The sequence below is a fragment of the Nansenia antarctica genome (assembly GCF_963989245.1).
Source record: "Nansenia antarctica genome assembly, chromosome: 2".
NCBI lineage: Eukaryota > Metazoa > Chordata > Actinopteri > Argentiniformes > Microstomatidae > Nansenia > Nansenia antarctica.
Genome location: NC_137675.1, coordinates 35,968,375 through 35,992,537, shown reverse-complemented (window position 1 = coordinate 35,992,537; position 24,163 = coordinate 35,968,375). Strand labels below are relative to the sequence as shown.

At 43.3% G+C, this 24,163-nt stretch overlaps 1 protein-coding gene across 1 annotated transcript in view; it reads right to left on the bottom strand.

The window, feature by feature from the left end:
* Positions 1 to 24,163, bottom strand: part of bmpr1aa (bone morphogenetic protein receptor, type IAa) — a gene marked incomplete at its 5' end in the record, with an annotated part of 40,401 nt that overhangs the window by 9,701 nt on the left and 6,537 nt on the right. The window contains 7 exons of the mRNA XM_080523012.1: positions 1,573 to 1,703; positions 3,066 to 3,241; positions 9,780 to 10,077; positions 11,374 to 11,566; positions 18,396 to 18,534; positions 23,846 to 23,942; positions 24,117 to 24,161. Of these exons, the coding sequence (XP_080379138.1) occupies positions 1,573 to 1,703; positions 3,066 to 3,241; positions 9,780 to 10,077; positions 11,374 to 11,566; positions 18,396 to 18,534; positions 23,846 to 23,942; positions 24,117 to 24,161 (1,079 nt within the window). The remainder of the gene's footprint in view (positions 1 to 1,572; positions 1,704 to 3,065; positions 3,242 to 9,779; positions 10,078 to 11,373; positions 11,567 to 18,395; positions 18,535 to 23,845; positions 23,943 to 24,116; positions 24,162 to 24,163) is intronic.

Below are 24,163 nucleotides of genomic sequence, written 5' to 3'. Positions count from 1 at the left end.
GATGTATGATATGGCAGATGTGTGGTGCGTGGCGGTCCCACACACGCGTCTCGTTCCAGCGACTCAACTCGTATTACGAGTGCTTACCATCACCAAGTACGCTCGCCAACAAAAGCACTTGATTACCGTTGATATAAACATACTATACTAGTCAATCAGCACAGTATGGGAGAACGAAGTACTATTCAGTTATAATGATAGAAGACGTAGTTGTATTTTCCTTTAAGTCTTATCTTATTTTATCTTCAGGTGCGGGGCAAACAGTTCTGGATATGTACGAGACATGGCCGGCTTTTGTGGGAAAGCTGGCAGTTCTATCAAGGGACGTCGCTACCTCCACTTTCCGCTACTTCGGACACTTACGGGAGCTGTCAGTGAAGCACAGCATCAGCACCACTGAAATTGGTGAATACATCAGCATGCTTGAGTCGGAGTTCAAAACCCGCTTTCAGGAGTTTCAGAAGTATGGGCCCATGTTCTCTTTCCTGATAAAACCTGACAGCTTTGATGGACATTAACTGGATTAATCTCTGCTGGACTGGATGGACACACAGGACATGACAATGCAGCTGATTGAGATGAAGAGTTCAACATTGTGGATGTCCAAGTTTGCAGAGCTACGCAAAGAGTTGGAAACCACCGAAGGGCATGATCACGGATCCCGCATCGCCACCTGCTGGATGTCTGTACCCGAGAAGTTCAGCTGTCTCAGGAACATTGCACTGGCTTTGCTGACAGTCTTCGGATCAACCTGTGTGAGCAGATATTCTCACACATGAAGAGCGTGCTAAGCCTCTCACGCAGCCGTCTGACAACTGACCATTCTGAAGCTTGTGTGTTACTTAAAGTGACCAAGTACAACCCCCAGATAATGAAGCCGAGCAAAGGGAAACAGGGCCAGGGATCACACTGATTGTTAGGACTGTTTACATGGCTTTGCATACATAGCTCTTTGGAAAAAAAAGAAGGAAAAAAAAAAGAACAGAAGTTTGTTGTGGTTGGAATAAAATTGCAGATCTGCTGGGTTTAGTTTGATGTCGAGTCATAATTAATGTTGATATTGTGGTTGGCACACTGACTAACAAGAACATTTTAAAATGGCACTTCATATCAAAAAGGTTGCCTACCCCTGGACTACAGTATAAAAGAGGATATCTCAGCCATTCAAACGGACTATTCACTTGGAGACGAGCACGTTAAGACCTATTCAAAGCTGTGTAAAACAGCTTTATTAATTGTTAACTGCATATTAAAACACTGTTATTAACAGTTATCTGTATTATACTGCCTGATGCCTCTCTATGCACCAGGTAAGTACTAGAATGTAACCGTGGTTACCACACAGCACGCTATGCTCCATGACATACAAGAATTTCATGACATACAAGAATAACTAAAATGGGCCCAAACCTGTTTTATTTGTATTTAACGAAAGACTAAGTTCCTGTTGCCGTGGTTACAAGACTAAGTTCCTGTTGCCGTGGTTACAAGACTACGTTCCTGTTGCCGTGGTTACAAGACTACGCTCCTGTTGCCGTGGTTACAAGTCTAAGTTCCTGTTGCCGTGGTTACCTCGTCACTGTTCCACCTGTTGGAGACGGAGGGCCTTAGCCCCTTGACACACACCACCTCCAGCATGTCCTCGTAGGAGGGGTCAGGGGGCACCGCCTCATAGTAGGGCAGCTGGTAGTCCTCCACGATGCCTGGCAGAGGAACACAGTTAGCAGACACCTGGATCTAACCCTAACCCTTAGAGGGACACAGTTAGCAGACACACTGGATCTAACCCTAACCCTTAGAGGGACACAGTTAGCAGACACACTGGATCTAACCTTAACCCTTAGAGGGACACAGTTAGCAGACACCTTCATCCAAAGCCTCCTGGATCTTGAAAGCTTTATCTGACCTCCCCCACCCACATGCCCCTCCCCAGACCCTGCGGTCTTCCCCCGCTAGAGGTTAGAGAGGCAGGTAGTCTAGAAGTTAGAGAGGCAGGTAGTCTAGAGGTTAGAGAGGCAGGTAGCCTAGAGGTTAGAGAGGGCAGGTAGTCTAGAGGTTAGAGAAGCAGGTAGTCTAGAGGTTAGAGAGGCAGGTAGTCTAGAGGTTAGAGAGGCAGGTAGCCTAGAGGTTAGAGGTCAGGTAGTATAAAGGTTAGAGAGGCAGGTAGTCTAGAGGTTAGAGAGGCAGGTAGTCTAGAGGTTAGGGACGCATGTAGTCTAGAGGTTAGAGAGGCAGGTAGTCTAGAGGTTAGAGAGGCAGGTAGTCTAGAGGTTAGAGAGGTAGGTAGTCTAGAGGTTAGAGAGGTCAGGTAGTCTAGAGGTTAGAGAGGCAGGTAGCCTAGAGGTTAGAGGTCAGGTAGTATAAAGGTTAGAGAGGCAGGTAGTCTAGAGGTTAGAGAGGCAGGTAGGTTAGAGGTCAGGTAGTATAAAGGTTAGAGAGGCAGGTAGTCTAGAGGTTAGAGAGGCAGGTAGTCTAGAGGTTAGAGAGGCAGGTAGTCTAGAGGTTAGAGGTCAGGTAGTCTAGAGGTTAGAGAGGCAGGTAGTCTAGAGGTTAGAGAGGTAGGTAGTCTAGAGGTTAGAGGTCAGGTAGTCTAGAGGTTAGAGGCAGGTAGTCTAGAGGTTAGAGGTCAGGTAGTCTAGAGGTTAGAGAGGCAGGTAGTCTAGAGATTAGAGAGGCAGGTAGTCTAGAGGTTAGGGAGGCAGGTAGTCTAGAGGTTAGAGAGGCAGGTAGTCTAGAGGTTAGGGAGGCAGGTAGTCTAGAGGTTAGAGAGGTAGGTAGTCTAGAGCAGTGTTTCTCAACCCTCTCCTCGGGGCGCCCCAGCCACACCACATATTTGATCTGTTCCACCACCAGCACACCTGATTCAACTAATCAAGTACAAAGCAATTACGGTTAGAGAGGCAGGTAGTCTAGAGGTTAGAGGTCAGGTAGTCTAAAGGTTAGAGGTCAGGTAGTCTAGAGGTGAGAGAGGTCAGGTAGTCTAGAGGTTAGAAGTGAGGTAGTCTAGAGGTTAGAGAGGCAGGTAGTCTAGAGGTTAGAGAGGGTTAGGGTTAGGGTTGACCAACCTCCAGTGAGGCAGCGTCGGGCCATCTCCCAGATGATCAGGCCGTAGCTGTAGATGTCGGCCATGATGTAGGCCTGGAAGTGGTTCTTGTTGAGCGTTTCCTCCAGAACCTCGGGAGCCATGTACCTCCGCGTGCCCACCCGGCCGCTCAGCGGCACATCCACCTCGCTGGTGTCACTGCAACAACAGCATCACCACCATTATTAGACTGGTCTATTATCCTGCAACAACTTTATTATACTGGTCTATTATCCTACAACAACATTATTAGACTGGTCTATTATCCTACAACAACATTATTATACTGATCTATTATCCTACAACAACAACATTATTAGACTGGTCTATTATCCTGCAACAACATTATTATACTGGTCTATTATCCTACAACAACATTATTATACTGGTCTATTATCCTACAACAACATTATTATACTGGTCTATTATCCTGCAACAACATTATTATACTGGTCTATTATCCTACAACAACAACATTATTAGACTGGTCTATTATCCTACAACAACAACATTATTAGACTGGTCTATTATCCTACAACAACATTATTATACTGGTCTATTATCCTACAACAACATTATTAGACTGGTCTATTATCCTACAACAACATTATTATACTGGTCTATTATCCTGCAACAACATTATTATACTGGTCTATTATCCTGCAACAACATTATTATACTGGTCTATTATCCTACAACAACATTATTATACTGGTCTATTATCCTACAACAACATTATTATACTGGTCTATTATCCTACAACAACATTATTATACTGGTCTATTATCCTACAACAACATTATTAGACTGGTCTATTATCCTACAACAACATTATTATACTGGTCTATTATCCTACAACAACATTATTATACTGGTCTATTATCCTACAACAACATTATTATACTGGTCTATTATCCTACAACAACATTATTATACTGATCTATTATCCTACAACAACATTATTAGACTGGTCTATTATCCTGAACAACATTATTATACTGGTCTATTACCCTACAACAACATTATTATACTGGTCTATTATCCTACAACAACATTATTATACTGGTCTATTATCCTACAACAACATTATTATACTGGTCTATTATCCTGCAACAACAACATTATTATACTGGTCTATTATCCTACAACAACATTATTATACTGGTCTATTATCCTACAACAACATTATTATACTGGTCTATTATCCTGCAACAACAACATTATTATACTGGTCTATTATCCTACAACAACATTATTATACTGGTCTATTATCCTACAACAACATTATTATACTGGTCTATTATCCTGCAACAACAACATTATTATACTGGTCTATTATCCTACAACAACATTATTATACTGGTCTATTATCCTACAACAACATTATTATACTGGTCTATTATCCTACAACAACATTATTATACTGGTCTATTATCCTACAACAACATTATTATACTGGTCTTTTATCCTACAACAACAACATTATTATACTGGTCTATTATCCTACAACAACAACATTATTAGACTGGTCTATTATCCTACAACAACAACATTATTAGACTGGTCTATTATCCTGCAACAACATTATTAGACTGGTCTATTATCCTGCAACAACAACATTATTATACTGATCTATTATCCTACAACAACAACATTATTAGACTGGTCTATTATCCTACAACAACAACATTATTATACTGGTCTATTATCCTACAACAACATTATTATACTGGTCTATTATCCTACAACAACATTATTATACTGGTCTATTATCCTACAACAACATTATTATACTGGTCTATTATCCTACAACAACATTATTATACTGGTCTATTATCCTACAACAACATTATTATACTGGTCTATTATCCTACAACAACATTATTATACTGGTCTATTATCCTACAACAACATTATTATACTGGTCTATTATCCTACAACAACATTATTAGACTGGTCTATTATCCTACAACAACATTATTATACTGGTCTATTATCCTACAACAACATTATTATACTGGTCTATTATCCTACAAGAACATTATTATACTGGTCTATTATCCTACAACAACATTATTATACTGGTCTATTATCCTACAACAACATTATTATACTGGTCTATTATCCTACAACAACATTATTAGACTGGTCTATTATCCTACAACAACATTATTATACTGGTCTATTATCCTGAAACAACAACATTATTATACTGGTCTATTATCCTGCAACAACATTATTACACTGGTCTATTATCCTGAACAACATTATTATACTGGTCTATTATCCTACAACAACATTATTAGACTGGTCTATTATCCTACAACAACATTATTATACTGGTCTATTATCCTGAAACAACAACATTATTATACTGGTCTATTATCCTACAACAACATTATTACACTGGTCTATTATCCTGAAAAACATTATTATACTGGTCTATTATCCTACAACAACATTATTATACTGGTCTATTATCCTACAACAACATTATTATACTGGTCTATTATCCTACAACAACATTATTAGACTGGTCTATTATCCTACAACAACATTATTATACTGATCTATTATCCTGAAACAACAACATTATTAGACTGGTCTATTATCCTACAACAACATTATTATACTGGTCTATTATCCTGCAACAACATTATTATACTGGTCTATTATCCTGCAACAACATTATTAGACTGGTCTATTATCCTACAACAACATTATTATACTGGTCTATTATCCTACAACAACATTATTATACTGATCTATTATCCTACAACAACAACATTATTATACTGGTCTATTATCCTGCAACAACATTATTACACTGATCTATTATCCTACAACAACATTATTATACTGGTCTATTATCCTGCAACAACATTATTACACTGATCTATTATCCTACAACAACATTATTATACTGATCTATTATCCTGCAACAACATTATTATACTGGTCTATTATCCTACAACAACATTATTATACTGGTCTATTATCCTACAACAACATTATTATACTGGTCTATTATCCTACAACAACATTATTATACTGGTCTATTATCCTACAACAACATTATTATACTGGTCTATTATCCTACAACAACATTATTAGACTGGTCTATTATCCTACAACAACAACATTATTATACTGGTCTATTATCCTACAACAACATTATTATACTGGTCTATTATCCTACAACAACAACATTATTATACTGGTCTATTATCCTACAACAACATTATTATACTGGTCTATTATCCTGCAACAACATTATTATACTGGTCTATTATCCTGCAACAACATTATTAGACTGGTCTATTATCCTACAACAACATTATTATACTGGTCTATTATCCTACAACAACATTATTATACTGGTCTATTATCCTACAACAACATTATTATACTGATCTATTATCCTGCAACAACATTATTATACTGGTCTATTATCCTGCAACAACATTATTATACTGGTCTATTATCCTGCAACAACATTATTAGACTGGTCTATTATCCTACAACAACATTATTATACTGGTCTATTATCCTACAACAACATTATTATACTGGTCTATTATCCTACAACAACATTATTAGACTGGTCTATTATCCTACAACAACATTATTATACTGGTCTATTATCCTACAACAACATTATTATACTGGTCTATTATCCTACAACAACATTATTACACTGGTCTATTATCCCACAACAACATTATTACACTGGTCTATTATCCTACAACAACATTATTACACTGGTCTATTATCCTACAACAACATTATTACACTGGTCTATTATCCTACAACAACATTATTATACTGATCTATTATCCTACAACAACATTATTATACTGGTCTATTATCCTACAACAACATTATTATACTGGTCTATTATCCTGCAACAACATTATTATACTGATCTATTATCCTACAACAACATTATTATACTGATCTATTATCCTGCAACAACATTATTATACTGGTCTATTATCCTACAACAACATTATTATACTGGTCTATTATCCTACAACAACATTATTATACTGGTCTATTATCCTACAACAACATTATTATACTGGTCTATTATCCTACAACAACATTATTATACTGGTCTATTATCCTACAACAACATTATTACACTGGTCTATTATCCTACAACAACATTATTATACTGGTCTATTATCCTACAACAACATTATTATACTGGTCTATTATCCTACAACAACATTATTATACTGGTCTATTATCCTACAACAACATTATTATACTGGTCTATTATCCTACAACAACATTATTATACTGGTCTATTATCCTACAACAACATTATTAGACTGGTCTATTATCCTACAACAACATTATTATACTGGTCTATTATCCTACAACAACAACATTATTAGACTGGTCTATTATCCTGCAACAACATTATTATACTGGTCTATTATCCTGCAACAACATTATTATACTGGTCTATTATCCTGCAACAACATTATTATACTGGTCTATTATCCTGCAACAACATTATTATACTGGTCTATTATCCTACAACAACATTATTATACTGGTCTATTATCCTGCAACAACATTATTATACTGATCTATTATCCTACAACAACATTATTATACTGGTCTATTATCCTACAACAACATTATTATACTGGTCTATTATCCTACAACAACATTATTATACTGGTCTATTATCCTGCAACAACAACATTATTAGACTGGTCTATTATCCTGCAACAACATTATTATACTGATCTATTATCCTACAACAACATTATTATACTGGTCTATTATCCTGCAACAACATTATTATACTGGTCTATTATCCTGCAACAACAACATTATTAGACTGGTCTATTATCCTACAACAACATTATTATACTGGTCTATTATCCTGCAACAACATTATTATACTGGTCTATTATCCTGCAACAACAACATTATTAGACTGGTCTATTATCCTGCAACAACATTATTAGACTGGCCTATTATCCTGCAACAACATTATTATACTGGTCTTTTATCCTGCAACAACATTATTATACTGGTCTATTATCCTACAACAACATTATTATACTGATCTATTATCCTGCAACAACATTATTAGACTGGTCTATTATCCTACAACAACATTATTATACTGGTCTATTATCCTGAAACAACATTATTATACTGGTCTATTATCCTACAACAACATTATTATACTGGTCTATTATCCTACAACAACATTATTATACTGGTCTATTATCCTACAACAACATTATTACACTGGTCTATTATCCTACAACAACATTATTACACTGGTCTATTATCCTACAACAACATTATTACACTGGTCTATTATCCTACAACAACATTATTATACTGATCTATTATCCTACAACAACATTATTACACTGGTCTATTATCCTACAACAACATTATTACACTGGTCTATTATCCTACAACAACATTATTATACTGGTCTATTATCCTACAACAACATTATTATACTGGTCTATTATCCTACAACAACATTATTACACTGGTCTATTATCCCACAACAACATTATTACACTGGTCTATTATCCTACAACAACATTATTACACTGGTCTATTATCCTACAACAACATTATTACACTGGTCTATTATCCTACAACAACATTATTATACTGATCTATTATCCTACAACAACATTATTATACTGGTCTATTATCCTACAACAACATTATTAGACTGGTCTATTATCCTACAACAACATTATTAGACTGGTCTATTATCCTACAACAACATTATTAGACTGGTCTATTATCCTACAACAACATTATTATACTGGTCTATTATCCTACAACAACATTATTATACTGGTCTATTATCCTACAACAACATTATTATACTGATCTATTATCCTACAACAACATTATTATACTGGTCTATTATCCTACAACAACATTATTATACTGGTCTATTATCCTACAACAACATTATTATACTGGTCTATTATCCTTGTTTTATTATTATACTTGGTTTATTCCCCCTCCCCCCCTCCTCCTCTCCCCTCCCTTCTCACCTGTTGAACTTGACGGCCAGGCCCAGGTCTCCCTCCCTCCCTCCCCCCTCAATCCCTCCTCCCTCCCTCCCTCCTCCCTCCCCCCCCCCCCCCTCCCTCCTCACCTGTTGAACTTGACGGCCAGGCCCAGGTCTCCCTCCCCCCCCCTCCCTCCCTCCTCACCTGTTGAACTTGACGGCCAGGCTCAGGTCTCCCTCCCTCCCTCCCCCTCTCCCTCTCCCTCCTCACCTGTTGAACTTGACGGCCAGGCCCAGGTCTCCCTCCCTCCCTCCCCCCTCAATCCCTCCTCTATCCCTCCCTCCTCCCTTCCTCCTCACCTGTTGAACTTGACGGCCAGGCCCAGGTCTCCCCCCCCCCCCCCCCTCCCCCTCTCCCTCCCCTCCCTCTCTCCCTCCCCCCCCTCCCTCCCTCCTCACCTGTTGAACTTGACGGCCAGGCTCAGGTCTCCCTCCCCCCTCCCTCCTCACCTGTTGAACTTGACGGCCAGGCCCAGGTCTCCCTCCCTCCCTCCCTCCCTCCTCACCTGTTGAACTTGACGGCCAGGCCCAGGTCTCCCTCCCTCCCTCCCTCCTCACCTGTTGAACTTGACGGCCAGGCCCAGGTCTCCCTCCCTCCCTCCCCCCTCCCTCCCTCCTCACCTGTTGAACTTGACGGCCAGGCCCAGGTCAGCGATGCAGCATGTGCCGTTCTTCTTCATCAGGATGTTCTTGGTCTTCAGGTCGCGGTGGGCGATGGCGGGCTTGCCCTGCGTGCCGTAGATCTCAGTGTGCAGGTGGCAGAGGCCGCAGGCGGCGGAGTAGGCCAGGCGCAGCAGGGCCTGGGGGTCCAGGGTGGTGAACTTCAGGTAGTCATACAGGGAGCCGTTCTCGTGGTAGTCTGTGATCAGGAACAGCTGCGTGAAGGCGCCCGTCCCCTTGATGTCCGCCGCAATGAAGCCTGGAGAGGAGGGGAGGAGGAGGAGGGGAGGAGAGGAGGAGGAGGAGGAGAGGAGGGGAGAGGAGGAGAGGAGGGGAGGAGGAGAGGAGGAGGAGGAGAGGAGGGGAGGAGAGGAGGGGAGGAGAGGAGGGGAGGAGGGGAGAGGAGGGGGGGAGGAGGAGGAGAGGAGGGGAGGAGGAGGAGGAGGAGAAGAGAGGAGGAGAGAGGAGGGGAGAGGAGGAGGAGGGGAGGAGAGGGGAGAAGGAGGGGAGGAGAGGAGAGGAGGAGAGGAGGGGAGGGGAGGAGAGGAGAGGGGAGGAGGAGAGGGGAGAGGAGGAGGAGGAGAGGGGAGTAGGAGAGGAGAGGAGGGGAGAGGAGGAGGAGGGGAGAGGAGGAGGAGATGAGGAGGAGGAGGAGAGGGGAGGAGGGGAGAGGAGGAGGAGGAGGAGGAGAGGAGGAGAGGAGGAGGAGGAGAGGGGAGTAGGAGAGGGGAGGAGGCTTTATTTTCACCACACCCTATTGTTCCCATCATAAAGGCCAATTTATACTTCTGCGTCGAATTTATGCGCGGCTACACCGTAGCCTACGCAAGGGCTCTCCCAATTTATAGTTCTGCGTTGGTCGGTCTGTGTCGCGTTGGTCGGTGTACTCATAGCGGCATAATAGCGTTTTTTTTTTTATGCTTGTTGTAAAGAAAATGTCTATAATGCATTGAAATGACATAAAACTAAGATAATAAGATGGTTATCATAATTTTTCTAATCTTTTATTAAGTAATTACAGAAAAAGTTAATGACATTTCTGTCATGGCTTCCGCATTTTGGCCTACGAGAGAGTCGGAATCATGTCGGAATCATGTGCTACCAAGCGGACCAATCACAGTGCTTACGGTCTGCGTAGGTGTGTTGCGTAGTTACATTTTTGGAGAGGTGTGCGTCAACCTACGGCGTAGGCTACTCCATAGATTTTACGCAGAAGTATAAATTGGGCTTAACACTCCTTATTGGCTGGTATGTTGTTATGGTGCTGATGACCCTAACCCTACCTCTGACCCTAACCCTACCCAGGTGTATGGAGGGAGGGCCAGGTGTATTGCGGGAGGGCCAGGGAGACGCAGGTGTGAGGTGGGAGACCCAGGGAGACGCAGGTGTGAGGTGGGAGACCCAGGGAGACCCAGGTGTGAGGTGGGAACCCAGGGAGACCCAGGTGTGAGGTGGGAGACCCAGGTGTGAGGTGGGAGACCCAGGGAGACCCAGGTGTGAGGCGGGAGACCCAGGGAGACCCAGGTGTGAGGCGGGAGGGTGCGGCGGCTCGTACCCAGGATGTTCTCGTGCCTCATCAGGACCGTCTGGTAGATCTCCGTCTCTCTGAACCAGCTGGCCTCCTCCCGGGTGAAGAACACCTTGACGGCCACCTTCTCCCCGCGCCAGCGGCCCAGCCACACCTCCCCGTAGCGGCCCTTACCGATCTGACGCACCATCTGGATCTGCTTGGCGATGGTACGCTGCACCTGTCAGGACCAGAGGGACAGACACCTGCTAAGCAGACAGACTCTAACCCTGTAGACCACCACAGACCTAGACCACTGGACCACCCCAGGCCACTAAACATTTATTTTTATTTTTTTTCGGCATTCATGCTTTTATTGGGATAGAGACAGACAGGAAGGATGGATGAGAGAGAGAGAGAAGGATAGAGACAGATAGACTGACAGGAAGGATGGATGAGAGAGAGAGAGAAAGAGAGAGAGAGAGAGAGAGAGACAGTAGAGATAGACAGGAATGATGGGAGAGAGAGAGAGAGAGAGCAGGATAGAGACAGTAGAGATTGACAGGAAGGATGGATGAGAGAGAGAGAGAGGGAGGAGGATAGAGACAGTAGAGATTGACAAGAAGAATGGATGAGAGAGAGAGAGAGGAGGATAGAGATTGACAGGAAGGATGGGTGAGAGAGAGGAGGAATGACAGGAAGGATGGGTAAGAGAGGAGGGATGACAGGAAGGATGGGTGAGAGAGAGAGGAGGGATGACCGGAAGGATGGGTGAGAGAGGAGGGTTGACAGGAAGGATGGGTGAGAGAGAGAGGAGGGATGACCGGAAGGATGGGTGAGAGAGAGAGAGAGGGATGGAGAACATGCATGTCAAGGGTCGTAATCGAACCAGGAACCTTACGATTATGTGGTGTGTGTGCGTGTGGTGTGTGTGCGTGTGGTGTGTGTGCGTGTGTGTGTGTGGTGTGTGCGTGTGTGGTGTGTGTGTGTGTCTGTGTGTGTGTGTGTGTGTGGTGTTTGTGTGAGGTGTGTGTGCGTGTGTGTGCGTGTGTGGTGTGTGTGTGTGGTGTGTGCGAGTGTGTGTGTGGTGTTTGTGTGTGTGTGTGTGTGAGGTGTGTGTGTGTGGTGTGTGCGTGTGTGTGTGCGTGTGTGCATGTGGTGTGTGTGCGTGAGCGTGTGGTGTGTGTGTGTGTCTGTGGAGTTTGTGTGTGTGTGTGTGTGTGTGTGTGTGGTGTGTGCGGTGTGTGCGTGTGTGTGGGTGTGTGTGTGTGTGTGTGTGGTGTGTGTGTGTGGGTGCAGGGGTGCAAACTGGCGATGGTCCAAAAAGGTGACACTTTTTTTTTTGCCCGTAGATGGTTAGCTCTAGCATTAACAGTGGTCTAACAATGATGCGCGTGTAAGTAGCGATGGCCCTGACCTTAACACCCTCATAATTAATGTAAGCAACCTGTTCTCAAAATAATTATGCGGGTTCCTGCAGGTTTCAACAAGTTACATTTAAGACCTTTATAAGACCTCTTGAGCAAGTATTGGTATGGTATTAGACTCACATTCGTTGATTCTTTTCATTAGCAATGCTGGGTGATCTGTTCTGTTGCATATAGAACAATGATAATGTAAGTTAGTCTACTCTACCAATTTCTTGATTCATTTCCATTGCTTCTCAACACAATACTAGATATAATAGCATAAATAACAGAATAAACTCACACACTTACTTACACTGCATAGCCTACATACTGAGATATGGCACACACACACCTCTCACAGGAGGGCCACACACACACACACACACACACACACACGCTATATTTACTAAAACACACACACCGTTGCTACCACTGCAAGTTTGAAGAAATTCTAACTTCACATGCCTGCAGTCGAATTGCCTACTACGGCGATTGATTGATTATACTTTATTGTCCCCGAGGGGAAATTTGTCTTGGGCATGGTACTTTCATGCTTCAAGTGCAACAGAGACGATACATACAACATACAGTAGACAAAGTAAACAACAGGACAGCAACAAACATTGAGTGACATTGGCAGCAGTTTCCACCTGGACATGGCATCATTTGGTATAAATATATATTGCACATAACCCTTCAAGTGGTGTTTTCGAATATTGCACATGGCCCTTCAAGTGGTGTCTAAGATAAAGTGCGGGTGCTGGTGATCATGTCCTAATCATCGTTTCTGCTTGAGCGAATTGATTAGTTTAATGGAGAATGGGACAAATGATAGTTTTAAAAGCTTATAGTTACATCTTGGCATGCGAAGCCTTCTACCTAGGGGGAGAACTTCGTATTCTGTGGAGAGCGGATGTTGGGGGTCTGCGATTATCTTGTTAGCCTTGTCCAGGACAGCTTTTTCATATAGTTTATTTAGGATCACATAGTCTCTTTCACCTACAATTTTCATAGCTGTTTTGTGAATGCTGACTAGTCTGTTTTTTTGTTGTACAGTTAAGTTGCCAAACCACACAATTATTCCATATCTGATTACACTTTCAACAATGGACTGATAGAAAATTCTCATGATCTGTTTTCTCACCCCATAAAGTCTGAGTCGCCTCAGGTGATAAAGCCTCTGCTGTAGTTTGTTACATAAGCTGTCTAAGTGTGTATTCCAGCAGAGATGGTTGTCTAATTGAATACCTAAGTACTTATAAGAGGGCACCTGGATGATTATCGTATCGTGGCCTCTTGTCTTATCATTTCACGTGGTTTCACATATCGGGGTTTTGGGCGCAGCTTAACCAATGTCACACGAGCAATAAGTGTGCAAGTTTTGTTTTATATGTTGTCTCTCATCCGCACGCGTCGTATTCCCACGCAGTGGGTCTGGCGACAATAATACATTTTCCGGTCTGACTTTTTAAATACAAATAAAATCGATTTTACGCAAGTCTAAAGCACACAGAAGCCATTAAAAATGTTTATTTAGAAAGTCTCACCCTGTGTCTGATCCTGGTGTTATAGAAGCAGCGTAGCAGCATGGTAGAAGCGAGGTAAAGGGGGACGCGAGACAGTCTCGGGCAGCGTTCGTAAATTCGCTCTGAGAGCGCCGGAGGGCACACATGGCTCAACGTCATAAAGGGACCAAGTAATTTGATTGGACAAGAGGTAGGGATGTCCCGATCCGATATTGATATCGCATATCGCCGCGATATCGGTCCTGAATGCTGGATTGCAGATCGCACCAGAAAAAAAATAGGCAGCGATCTGGGGCTCGCGATCCGGCGTGTCACTCACGTGATGACAACAGTAGTAGTCAGTGGTCACGGGCATGAGAGTTGGCTAGTAGCTACCTGTGTGTAATGAGTCTGACAATGTCATGATGCTAGCTGGTGAAATCATAAACCATTTGCTTACGTAATTTTTCGTTTGTTTACATAGTCTGAAACTACAGATGGTAAGCTTTCAAATGATGCGTCATACATTGAAATCGGAAAAAAATTCAAGACGACACGAGTATTTGAATGTTTGTTTGTATCAATGTTTTGCTCAAGAATGGTGACTGCTAAAAACGCTGCTAACAGCTAGCTGCTAACGTTTTGTTCTAAAACGAAAGTATTGTAACGTCCCTACTTGGACAGTGGTTGAAATAATGACAGATAGCTTCTCTCATGTAATCTGTGCGTTTAATTGTAAACTATCTCATACACAACTTTCTTAGTTCACCGGAGCTCTCTCTCCCAACGGTCTCAACAACACACACAGCACCCCCCCCCCCCGTGACCTCCACCAATCACAGGGGTGCATTGGCACAAGTATTTAGTGATCGTTAAACTGTTGTATATTATATCGAGTGGTACTTTAAAACTTCCAAGTTGCCTGTTATGAAAAAAACGAAAAGCAGATATTGTTGACACCCCTTCGATTCTGCGACTGGTTTCTGGTCTCACCAGCGGGCGTCTCTAGGCTACACTTTTAAAAAGGGTGCTATAATTGATTAGCAATTTGTAAGAGAAGATAAATAGAATAAAAACATGAAGGCACTAAAACTAGAAATCTGACAGTAACTCGTTTTTTTTCTACAATGCTGAATGCTGCAGTTTAACTTGTTTTAACTTTAAACCAGTTGGTCACTGAGTACTGCAGAGTACTGTTTTTGTTGCTTGAATAAAGGCTGGCAGTCTTTAATAGCCAACTGTTGTTGTGGACTATATACTGGGGAAGTATTTGTTATTATTCAGGAGTAAAACAATAAATGCTCGCAGATACCTGAAGCCCAGGTATCGGTATCGGTAGTGCAAAAATGGGATCGGGACATCCCTAACAAGAGGCATTCCATGACTGCTGATCAGATTTCCAGAGCGAATTTACGAACGCAGCCTAGGGCAAACCACTCGGCGACTCGTTTTTTTCATAACACGAAACTTGAAGTTGTAAAGTACCCACTCGATATAATAAACAACAGTTTAACGATCACTAAATACTTATAATGATCATCTAATTATGTGTAGTTATGTGTTTCTAGCATGTTGATGTTCTATCAGGTAAATTCGCTAGAACTAACCTCCATACCCTGGTTCAGAAGAAGAAATCAGTCCTTCGTCACTTACATCGTCGTCCTCGATGAAACTTTTAGGTGGATTGGTTACCCTAGCCTAGATGGTCTTTGTGACATTTCACAATCACAAACATATGTACAGAAACTCACTAAAGTATAAAACACCGCTAAAATACTGCTTCTCTTCAAATCACTCCATGACACTTTGAGGTCAATGCATTTATTTTTTGGGTGAACTACCGTAATAACCCTAAATGGCTAGAGAGTGCAACTTCTCTGCTTTCAGAAACTGTTGGATTTTTTTCCGATTGCACATATAGTTCAGGAATTACGATAGTTTGAACGAACCCTGTAAAATCCTGTTGAGAAGTTATCGCAACATAGAAATAACTTCTATGTTATTCTATTTTATTACTTCTTATGTTTCTACTTCCATCTTAAGACCTCTTTAAGACGTTTTATTTCAACTGCAGCAGAGTTTAGCAGACAGGAAGATGTTAGCTTGGGCATCATGTGACTTAGATGAGATGAGACCCCCTCCCCCCCCAAAATATTTTTTTGGCAGATCTACATGATTCACGTAGGTCACCTATTTTGAGGTAAAAACTGTGAATTTCGCCGAAAGGTGACAAGTTTGCACCACTGTGTATGTGTGTGTGTGTGCGTGTGGTGTGGTGTGTGTGTGTGTGGTGTGTGCGTGGTGTGTCCGTGTGTGTGTGTGCGTGTGTCTGTGTGTGTGTGTGTGGTGTTTGTGTGTGTGTGTGTGGTGTTTGTGTGTGTGCGTGTGTGTGTGTGTGTGGTGTGGTGTGTGTGGTGTGGTGTGGTGTGTGTGTGTGGTGTGTGCGTGTGTGCGTGGTGTGTCCGTGTGTGTGTGTGTGTGTGTGGTGTGTCTGTGTGGTGTGTGTGTGTGTGTGTGCGTGTGTGTGTGTGTGTGGTGTAGTGTTGCACGATATACCGGTACCAACGATATACCGCGGTGCCAAAATGTCACGGTGCCTACTATACCATAAGCTTTATACAACGGTACTACCGTGGAATACTATACTACCTTGTTGAACACGTTGAACACGGTACGGAACACGTTGAACACGGTACCAGCGGGGCAATGTGTTACCTCTATTACCAAATTCACTGGTTCTGCTAATGAGGACAAGACTGGCTCGCGACACCGTTGTGTTTGTTTGCTCGCGCACATCTCCGCAGTCACAATATTACCGTATATATTGACGTTATCTGGATGTCTGTCTGGGCGCGAGCCAGTCTTCTCAGTATCGTCATGGCAGAAGCGTTCCCTACCCATAGCGTCGCACCATAAACGCCAAAATTACTAAAGAAAACTAACTCAAAGTTTTATCTGGAACTATTTTGGTTTTAAACCAGATCGCGAAGGTAAAGCAATAGATGATGGCCGTCCGTTCTGCAGGAGATGCAATCATGCCATACAGGCAAAAGGAGGCAACACGTCAAACTTAATAAAGCACCTACAATGTCGTCATCCAGACCTTGCACTGGAATACAAGCAAGCTAATGAGGTTAGTATGGCTTTATTTGTTATAATTATCTGTGTTCTTGCAATTAGCTAATATTACAAAAATGAATGAATAAACTTCTTAGCTAAAGTGTGCGGCAGCACTGCTGCTGTTGCTGGCTAACCAGCCGGTGCTAGCCAGCCTGGCTAGCTAATGAAGTAATAACCACACTTCTGCCCTGCTTAGAGACAATCTTTGGAATATGACCACTGAGTTTTCTTAAGTTGAGTTAAGTCTTGAGCTACAGTTTGGCAGTAGCCCTCTCTATTTTTGATATGCCAGTGTTTGCTTTTACTTTTCAAGTTCGTGAAAAAGACCCCACAGACGGACAGACATACAGACACAGACAGACAGACAGACAGACACACAGACACACACACACACACACACACACACACACACACACACACACACACACACACACACACACACACACACACACACCTACTTTGCTATACTCTTGCAAAAGGCCAGTTGGTCTGTTTGATGTTTCAAACTACTTATTAATAAACATGTTATTCACAAACATATCGGTTTCAGTACTTTTACTTACCTGTAGAGTTACAGTGTAATGCATTAAATGCATGTTATTCATGCACCACTCATTAAGTTATTGTAACTTGTATAAATACATTGCAAATACATTGCATGTTCATAAAAGTGTTACAAAAAGTGCCGCGGTATCGCGATACTACTCAGTATCGTGATACTTGGGCTGGTATAGTATCGCAGGGTAAAATATTGGTATCGTGACAACACTAGTGTGGTGTGTGCGTGTGTGTGCGTGTGTGGTGGGTGCGTGTGTGTGTGGTGTGTCTGTGTGGTGTGTGCGTGTGCGATGTGTCCATGTGTGTGTGTGGTGTGTGTGTGTGTGTGTGTGTGCGCACGTGTGTGTGTGTGCGCACATGTGTGTGTGTGTGCGCGCGTGTGTGGTGTGTGTGTGTGTGTGTGTGGTGTGTGTGCGCGTGTGTGTGGTGTGTGTGCGTGCCCCAGGTCACACAGCAGGGTGCAGTAGCAGGGTCCTACCAGCAGAGGGAGGCCTGAGCCGCTGCCGGAGCTCTGTGATTGGTTGATGAGGTCTTTGAGGGACTCTCCCACCGGGATGAACGCCTCGTCCTGCTCCAGGTCCCTGTGGTAGCGCTGCCTCTCCGCCTGCCACTTATACCTGACACACACACACACACACACACACACACACACACACACACATTTTTGGCAGGGCTTGACATTTTCAGGTACTTTCAACTACAAATATGACGACGTGTGTGTGTGCCTGTCTGTCTGTCTACTAAAACACTACAAGCCAGTAATACATTCCATTCCAATTCCCACAGTTACTGTGGATCTACGTGCAACGCCAGAGAACGTTCGATTTCACCGTTTAAAGTAAAGTGGTCACGCCACTTAATTAATGTGTGCTCTGCCAACATTAATGTTTTGATTCAAAGGCATGATTTGCCAGATTCTCTAGGCATGATTGTTTTAAATTTGAGTTATTTAATGAAGTTACATTTGTAAATTATATTCAATGAAATTATATTCAATGAAATTATATTCAATATTCACAATTAATTAGTTGTGTTCTTTTTGTTGATAATCCGATGTCACAACTTGCCCGACGTAGTGTAACAATTTACCCGCTGATGGGGCAAATTGTTACAAATGCACACTGTCTATTTAACGGTCTACAGCTCTGTACTGAAATAAGATATGAAGATATCATTTATACAAAGTATGTGCCCAAGACTTCCTTCTTTCATTTGGTATGACATTTATACCATTGTGATGTATTGTGCACAGTAAATGTTAGACAGCGTGTGACGACATATATTGTTTGACAAGGCAGCTACATTGACAAGGCAGCTACATTGACAAGGCAGCTACATTGACATGGTAGCTACATTGACTTGGCAGCTACATTGACAAGGCAGCTACATTGACAAGGCAGCGACATTGACAAGGCAGCTACATTGTGACAAGCACAGACCTCACTATCTCTGACCATCTGGCCATCACCCTGGACATAGACATCCCCACCCCCCATGACAAACAGAAACGCACCATAACATTCCGGAACCCCTCCTCCTTCTCATCCATCCTGGCTGACTCCATCTCTGACTCTGCCCTCACTCCAGGCGTCTCCCCCACTGAACTGGTCAACACCTACCATGATGCACTTTCCTCCTGCCTTGACCAGGTTGCTCCCACCAAAAGCAAATCTGTCTCTGTCACTCACTCTCCCCCCTGGTACACCGACCAACTCCACCATCTCAAAGCCAAAGGCCGTCAACTTGAACACCTACACAAAATAACTGGTCTCACTGTCCATTTGGATGCCTACAAACTTCACCAACAACACTATAAAGAAGCCCTCAACAGTGCGCGCTCCTCCTACTATTCCTCCATCATCGATTCTGGCCGTAACAACCCCAAAACACTCTTCTCCACCATCAACAAACTCCTCCAGCCCATGGACACTATCTCTAACTCATTCACCACCAGCAAATGCAACCTATTTCTAACATTCTTTCAAACCAAAATTGACACAATACACAACCAGTTGACTGCCTGCCTCTCCCACCACCCTACCTTTGCACCCACCACCAAGCGCTTTGAGTTGCATTTCATGTACGAAAGGCGCTATATAAATAAAGCTTTACTTACTTACTTACTTACTTACCTGACCCCCATTCCAACCCCCCACGACCCCCAAGTCATCCTCTTACATCTTTCAGTCCAATCACTGATTCCGTCCTATCCTCCACAGTCACCAGCATGAAGTCCTCAACCTGCGCCTTGGACCCCATTCCCTCCTCCCTAGTCAAGGCCTGTCTCCCTACACTCACCCCACTCATCACAAACATAATTAACTCCTACCTGTCCACCGGCCTTGTCCCCCCTTGCCCTCAAGCTCGCTGCTATTACCCCCATACTTAAAAAAAACGGACTCAACCCTGACACCCCCAACTACGACTGGCCCATTTCCAATCTCACCTTCCTGTCCAAAAGCGCTGAGAAAGTTGTTGCTGCCTAACTCAAATCCCACCTTGACTCCAATAACCTGTATGAACCATTCCAATCTGGCTTCCGTACCAAACACAGCACTGAAACAGCACTACTAAAAATCACCAACTCCTCTCTGCTGACTCCTCACCAGCTCACCATCCTCATCCTCTTCGACCTCAGCGCCGCCTTTGACATCGTCAACCATTCCTCCCTCCTCACCCGTCTCCAACACATTGGCATAACCGGCACCACCCTCTCCTGGTTCAAGTCCTATCTCTCAGACAGACATCAATATATCTAAAAAATAACTGTAAATCCTCCACTGCTCCAGTCACCCACGGTGGCCCCCAGGGTTCAGTGCTAGGCCCCCTCCTCTTCATCCTGTACATCCTTCCCCTTGGACAGGTCCTCCGCCGCCACGGCCTCCGCTTCCACTGATATGCCGATGACACCCAACTCTACCTCTCCTCCAAAACCATCTCCCCTAACACCCACTCCACTCTCACTACCTGCCTCAACGACATAAAATCATGGATGCAACTGAATTTTCTGAAACTCAACTGCAATAAATCAGAAATCCTCATCATCGGCCCAAAGTCCCTCACCCGTTCCACCCAGACATTCTCACTCAACATCGATGGCTTCACCGTAACCCCCTCCAACCACGTCCGCAACCTCGGCATCATCTTTGACCCCACCCTCTCGTTCCTTCCCCATGCCAACCAGGTCAATAAAATCTGCTTTTTTCCACCTCAGGAACATTGCCCGCATCCGACCCTCCCTGTCCTTTTCCGCTGCTGAAACACTCATCCACGCCTTCATAACTTCCCGACTCGACTACTGCAACAGCATCCTCTACGGTTTACCTAATAATATCCTAAACAAATTCCAATACGTCCAAAACTCTGCTGCCCGTCTGCTCACCTCCACTCGCCGCCGTGACCACATCACCCCTGTCCTCCAAAACCAACACTGGCTCCCGGTCAAATACAGGATCCAATTCAAAATCCTACTCACCACTTACAAAGCCATCACCAATCTGGCCCCCTCCTACCTTGCCAACCTTGTCCGCCTCCACACCCCCTCCCGTTGCCTCAGGTCTGACGACCAAACTACCTTCAAGACCACCAGGACCAAGCTCCGGACCTGGGGTGATAGGGCCTTTTCAGCCGCAGCCCCGTCCCGCAGCCCCGTGGCTGCACCTACCCTCTGGAACTCCCTCCCCACAGTGATCCGCAACGCCCCCACCCTGGACTCCTTCAAATCAGACCTTAAAACCCATCTGTTCACCAAGGCCTTTGGCCCCTAGCAGGGGCAAAGCATCAAATTCTGGGCCCTATACATTAACACTCTCTGTGGGCCGCCTTCCTCTTTTGATCCATGACTCTCATGCATATTTTGATATAGAACATTTATTCTTAAATAGGAAAGCAATTTCCAATAGGCTATGAGACCAGTGGTGTAATTTCAGCAAAAGGCAAGGTATGGCAAGGTACTGAGTGGGGGGGTTGAGGGGAGGGGGGTTACCCCCCCACTTGATGGATTTTTTTTGCAAATCAGTTGTGCAATAGTCAATTTTAGTGAGTTGTTTCTTTACGATTGACTTACATGACATAAATATAATTCCACGATTGGATACCACTTCATTTCCAATCCTAGTTAGCTAGCTAGCTTACTTACTTAGCTAGCAGATGTACACTACCGTTCAAAAGTTTGGGGTCACTTCCTTTTTTCCTTATTTTTGAAAGAAAAGCACAGTTTTTTTCAATAAAGATAACATTAAATTAATCAGAAATACACTCTACACATTGTTAATGTGGAAAATTACTATTCTAGCTGCAAACATCTGGTTTTTAATGGAATATCTACGTAGGTGTATAGAGGCCCATTTCCAGCAACCGTCACTCCAGTGTTCTAATGGTACATTGTGTTTGCTAATCGCGTTAAAAAGCTAATGGATGATTAGAAAACCCTTGAAAACCTTGTGCAATTACGTTAGCACAGCTGAAAATGGTTTTGCTGGTTAGAGAAGCTATACAAATTCCTTTGAGCTAGTTGAGTATCTGGAGCATCACATTTGTGGGTTGGATTATACTCTCAAAATGGCCAGAAAAAGAGAACTTTCATATGAAACTCGACAGTCTATTCTTGTTCTTAGAAATGAAGGCTATTCCATGTGAGAAATTGCCAAGAAACTGAACATTTCCTACAACGGTGTGAACTACTCCCTTCAAAGAACAGCACAAACAGGCTCTAACCAGAGTAGAAAGAGAAGTGGGAGGCCCTGGTGCACAACTGAGCAAGAAGACAAGTACATTAGAGTCCCTAGTTCGAGAAATAGACGCCTCACAGGTCCTGAACTGGCAGCTTCATTAAATGGTACCCGCAAAACGCCAGTGTCAACGTCTACAGTGAAGAGGCGACTCCGGGATGCTGGCCTTCTGGGCACAGTGGCAAAGAAAAAGCCATATCTGAGACTGGCCAATAAAAGGAAAAGATTAATATGGGCAAAAGAACACAGACATTGGACAGAGGAAGATTGGAAAAAAGTGTTATGGACAGAGAAATCGAAGTTTGAGGTGTTTGGATCACACAGAAGAACATTTGTGAGACGCAGAACAAGTGACAAGATGCTGGAAGAGTGCCTGACGCCATCTGTCAAGCATGGTGGAGGTAATGTGATGGTCTGGGGATGCTTTGGTGCTGGTAAGGTGGGAGATTTGTACAAGGTAAAAGGGATTTTGAATAAGAAGGCTATCACAAAATTTTGCAACGCCATGCCATACCCTATGGACAGCGCTTGATTGGAGCCAATTTCCTCCTACAACAGGACAATGACTCAAAGCACACCTCCAAATGATGCAAGAACTATTTAGGGAAGAAGCAGGCAGCTAGTATTCTGTCTGTAATGGAGTGGCCAGCGGAGTCACCAGATCTCAACCCCATTGAGTTGTTGTGGGAGCAGCTTGACCGTATGGTACGCAAGAAGTGCCCATCAAGCCAATCCAACTTGTGGGAGGTGCTTCAGGAAGCATGGGGTGACATTTCTTCAGATTACCTCAACAAATTAACAGTTAGAATGCCAAAGGTCTGCAATGTTGTAATTGCTGCAAAGGGAGCATTCTTTGACGAAAGCAAAGTTTGAAGGACAAAATTATTATTTCAAATAAAAATCATTATTTCTAACCTTGTCAATGTCTTGACTATATGTTCTATTCATTTTGCAACTCATTTGATAAATAAAAGTGTGAGTTTTCATGGAAAACATGAAATTGTCTGGGTGACCCCAAACTTTTGAACGGTAGTGTACATGTGTGTTATAGAAGCATGTCTCTAGCTCCTGGTCCGTATGCTGTCAATCAGGGCAAGGGGCTGAACACACCTGAGCATTTTGTATGTACCTTTTGGACTAGGGTAGTAGTTATGGTGCTGTGTTACCATGGTGATGTGTTACCATGGTGATGTGTTACCTGTAGTAGCAGACCACGGTGATGCAGATGAGCGTAGTGCAGCAGATTGTCATGGAGATCAGGAAGGCCAGCCAATGAGCGCTGGTGAAGTAGGAACCTGGAACACAGAAAACTTTAACATTAACACAGCTAACCCTGACCTGGAACACATCACAATAGTACATATAATAAGGGGAGGGGAGGGGAGGGCAGGGCAGGGGAGTGCAGGGTAGGGTAGGGTAGGGTAGGGGAGGGCAGGGGAGGGGAGGAGAGGGGAGGGGAGGGTACTCACCAGGCTCCATGGGGGGAGGCAGTGTGGGCTGGAGGTCCCGGTTGCAG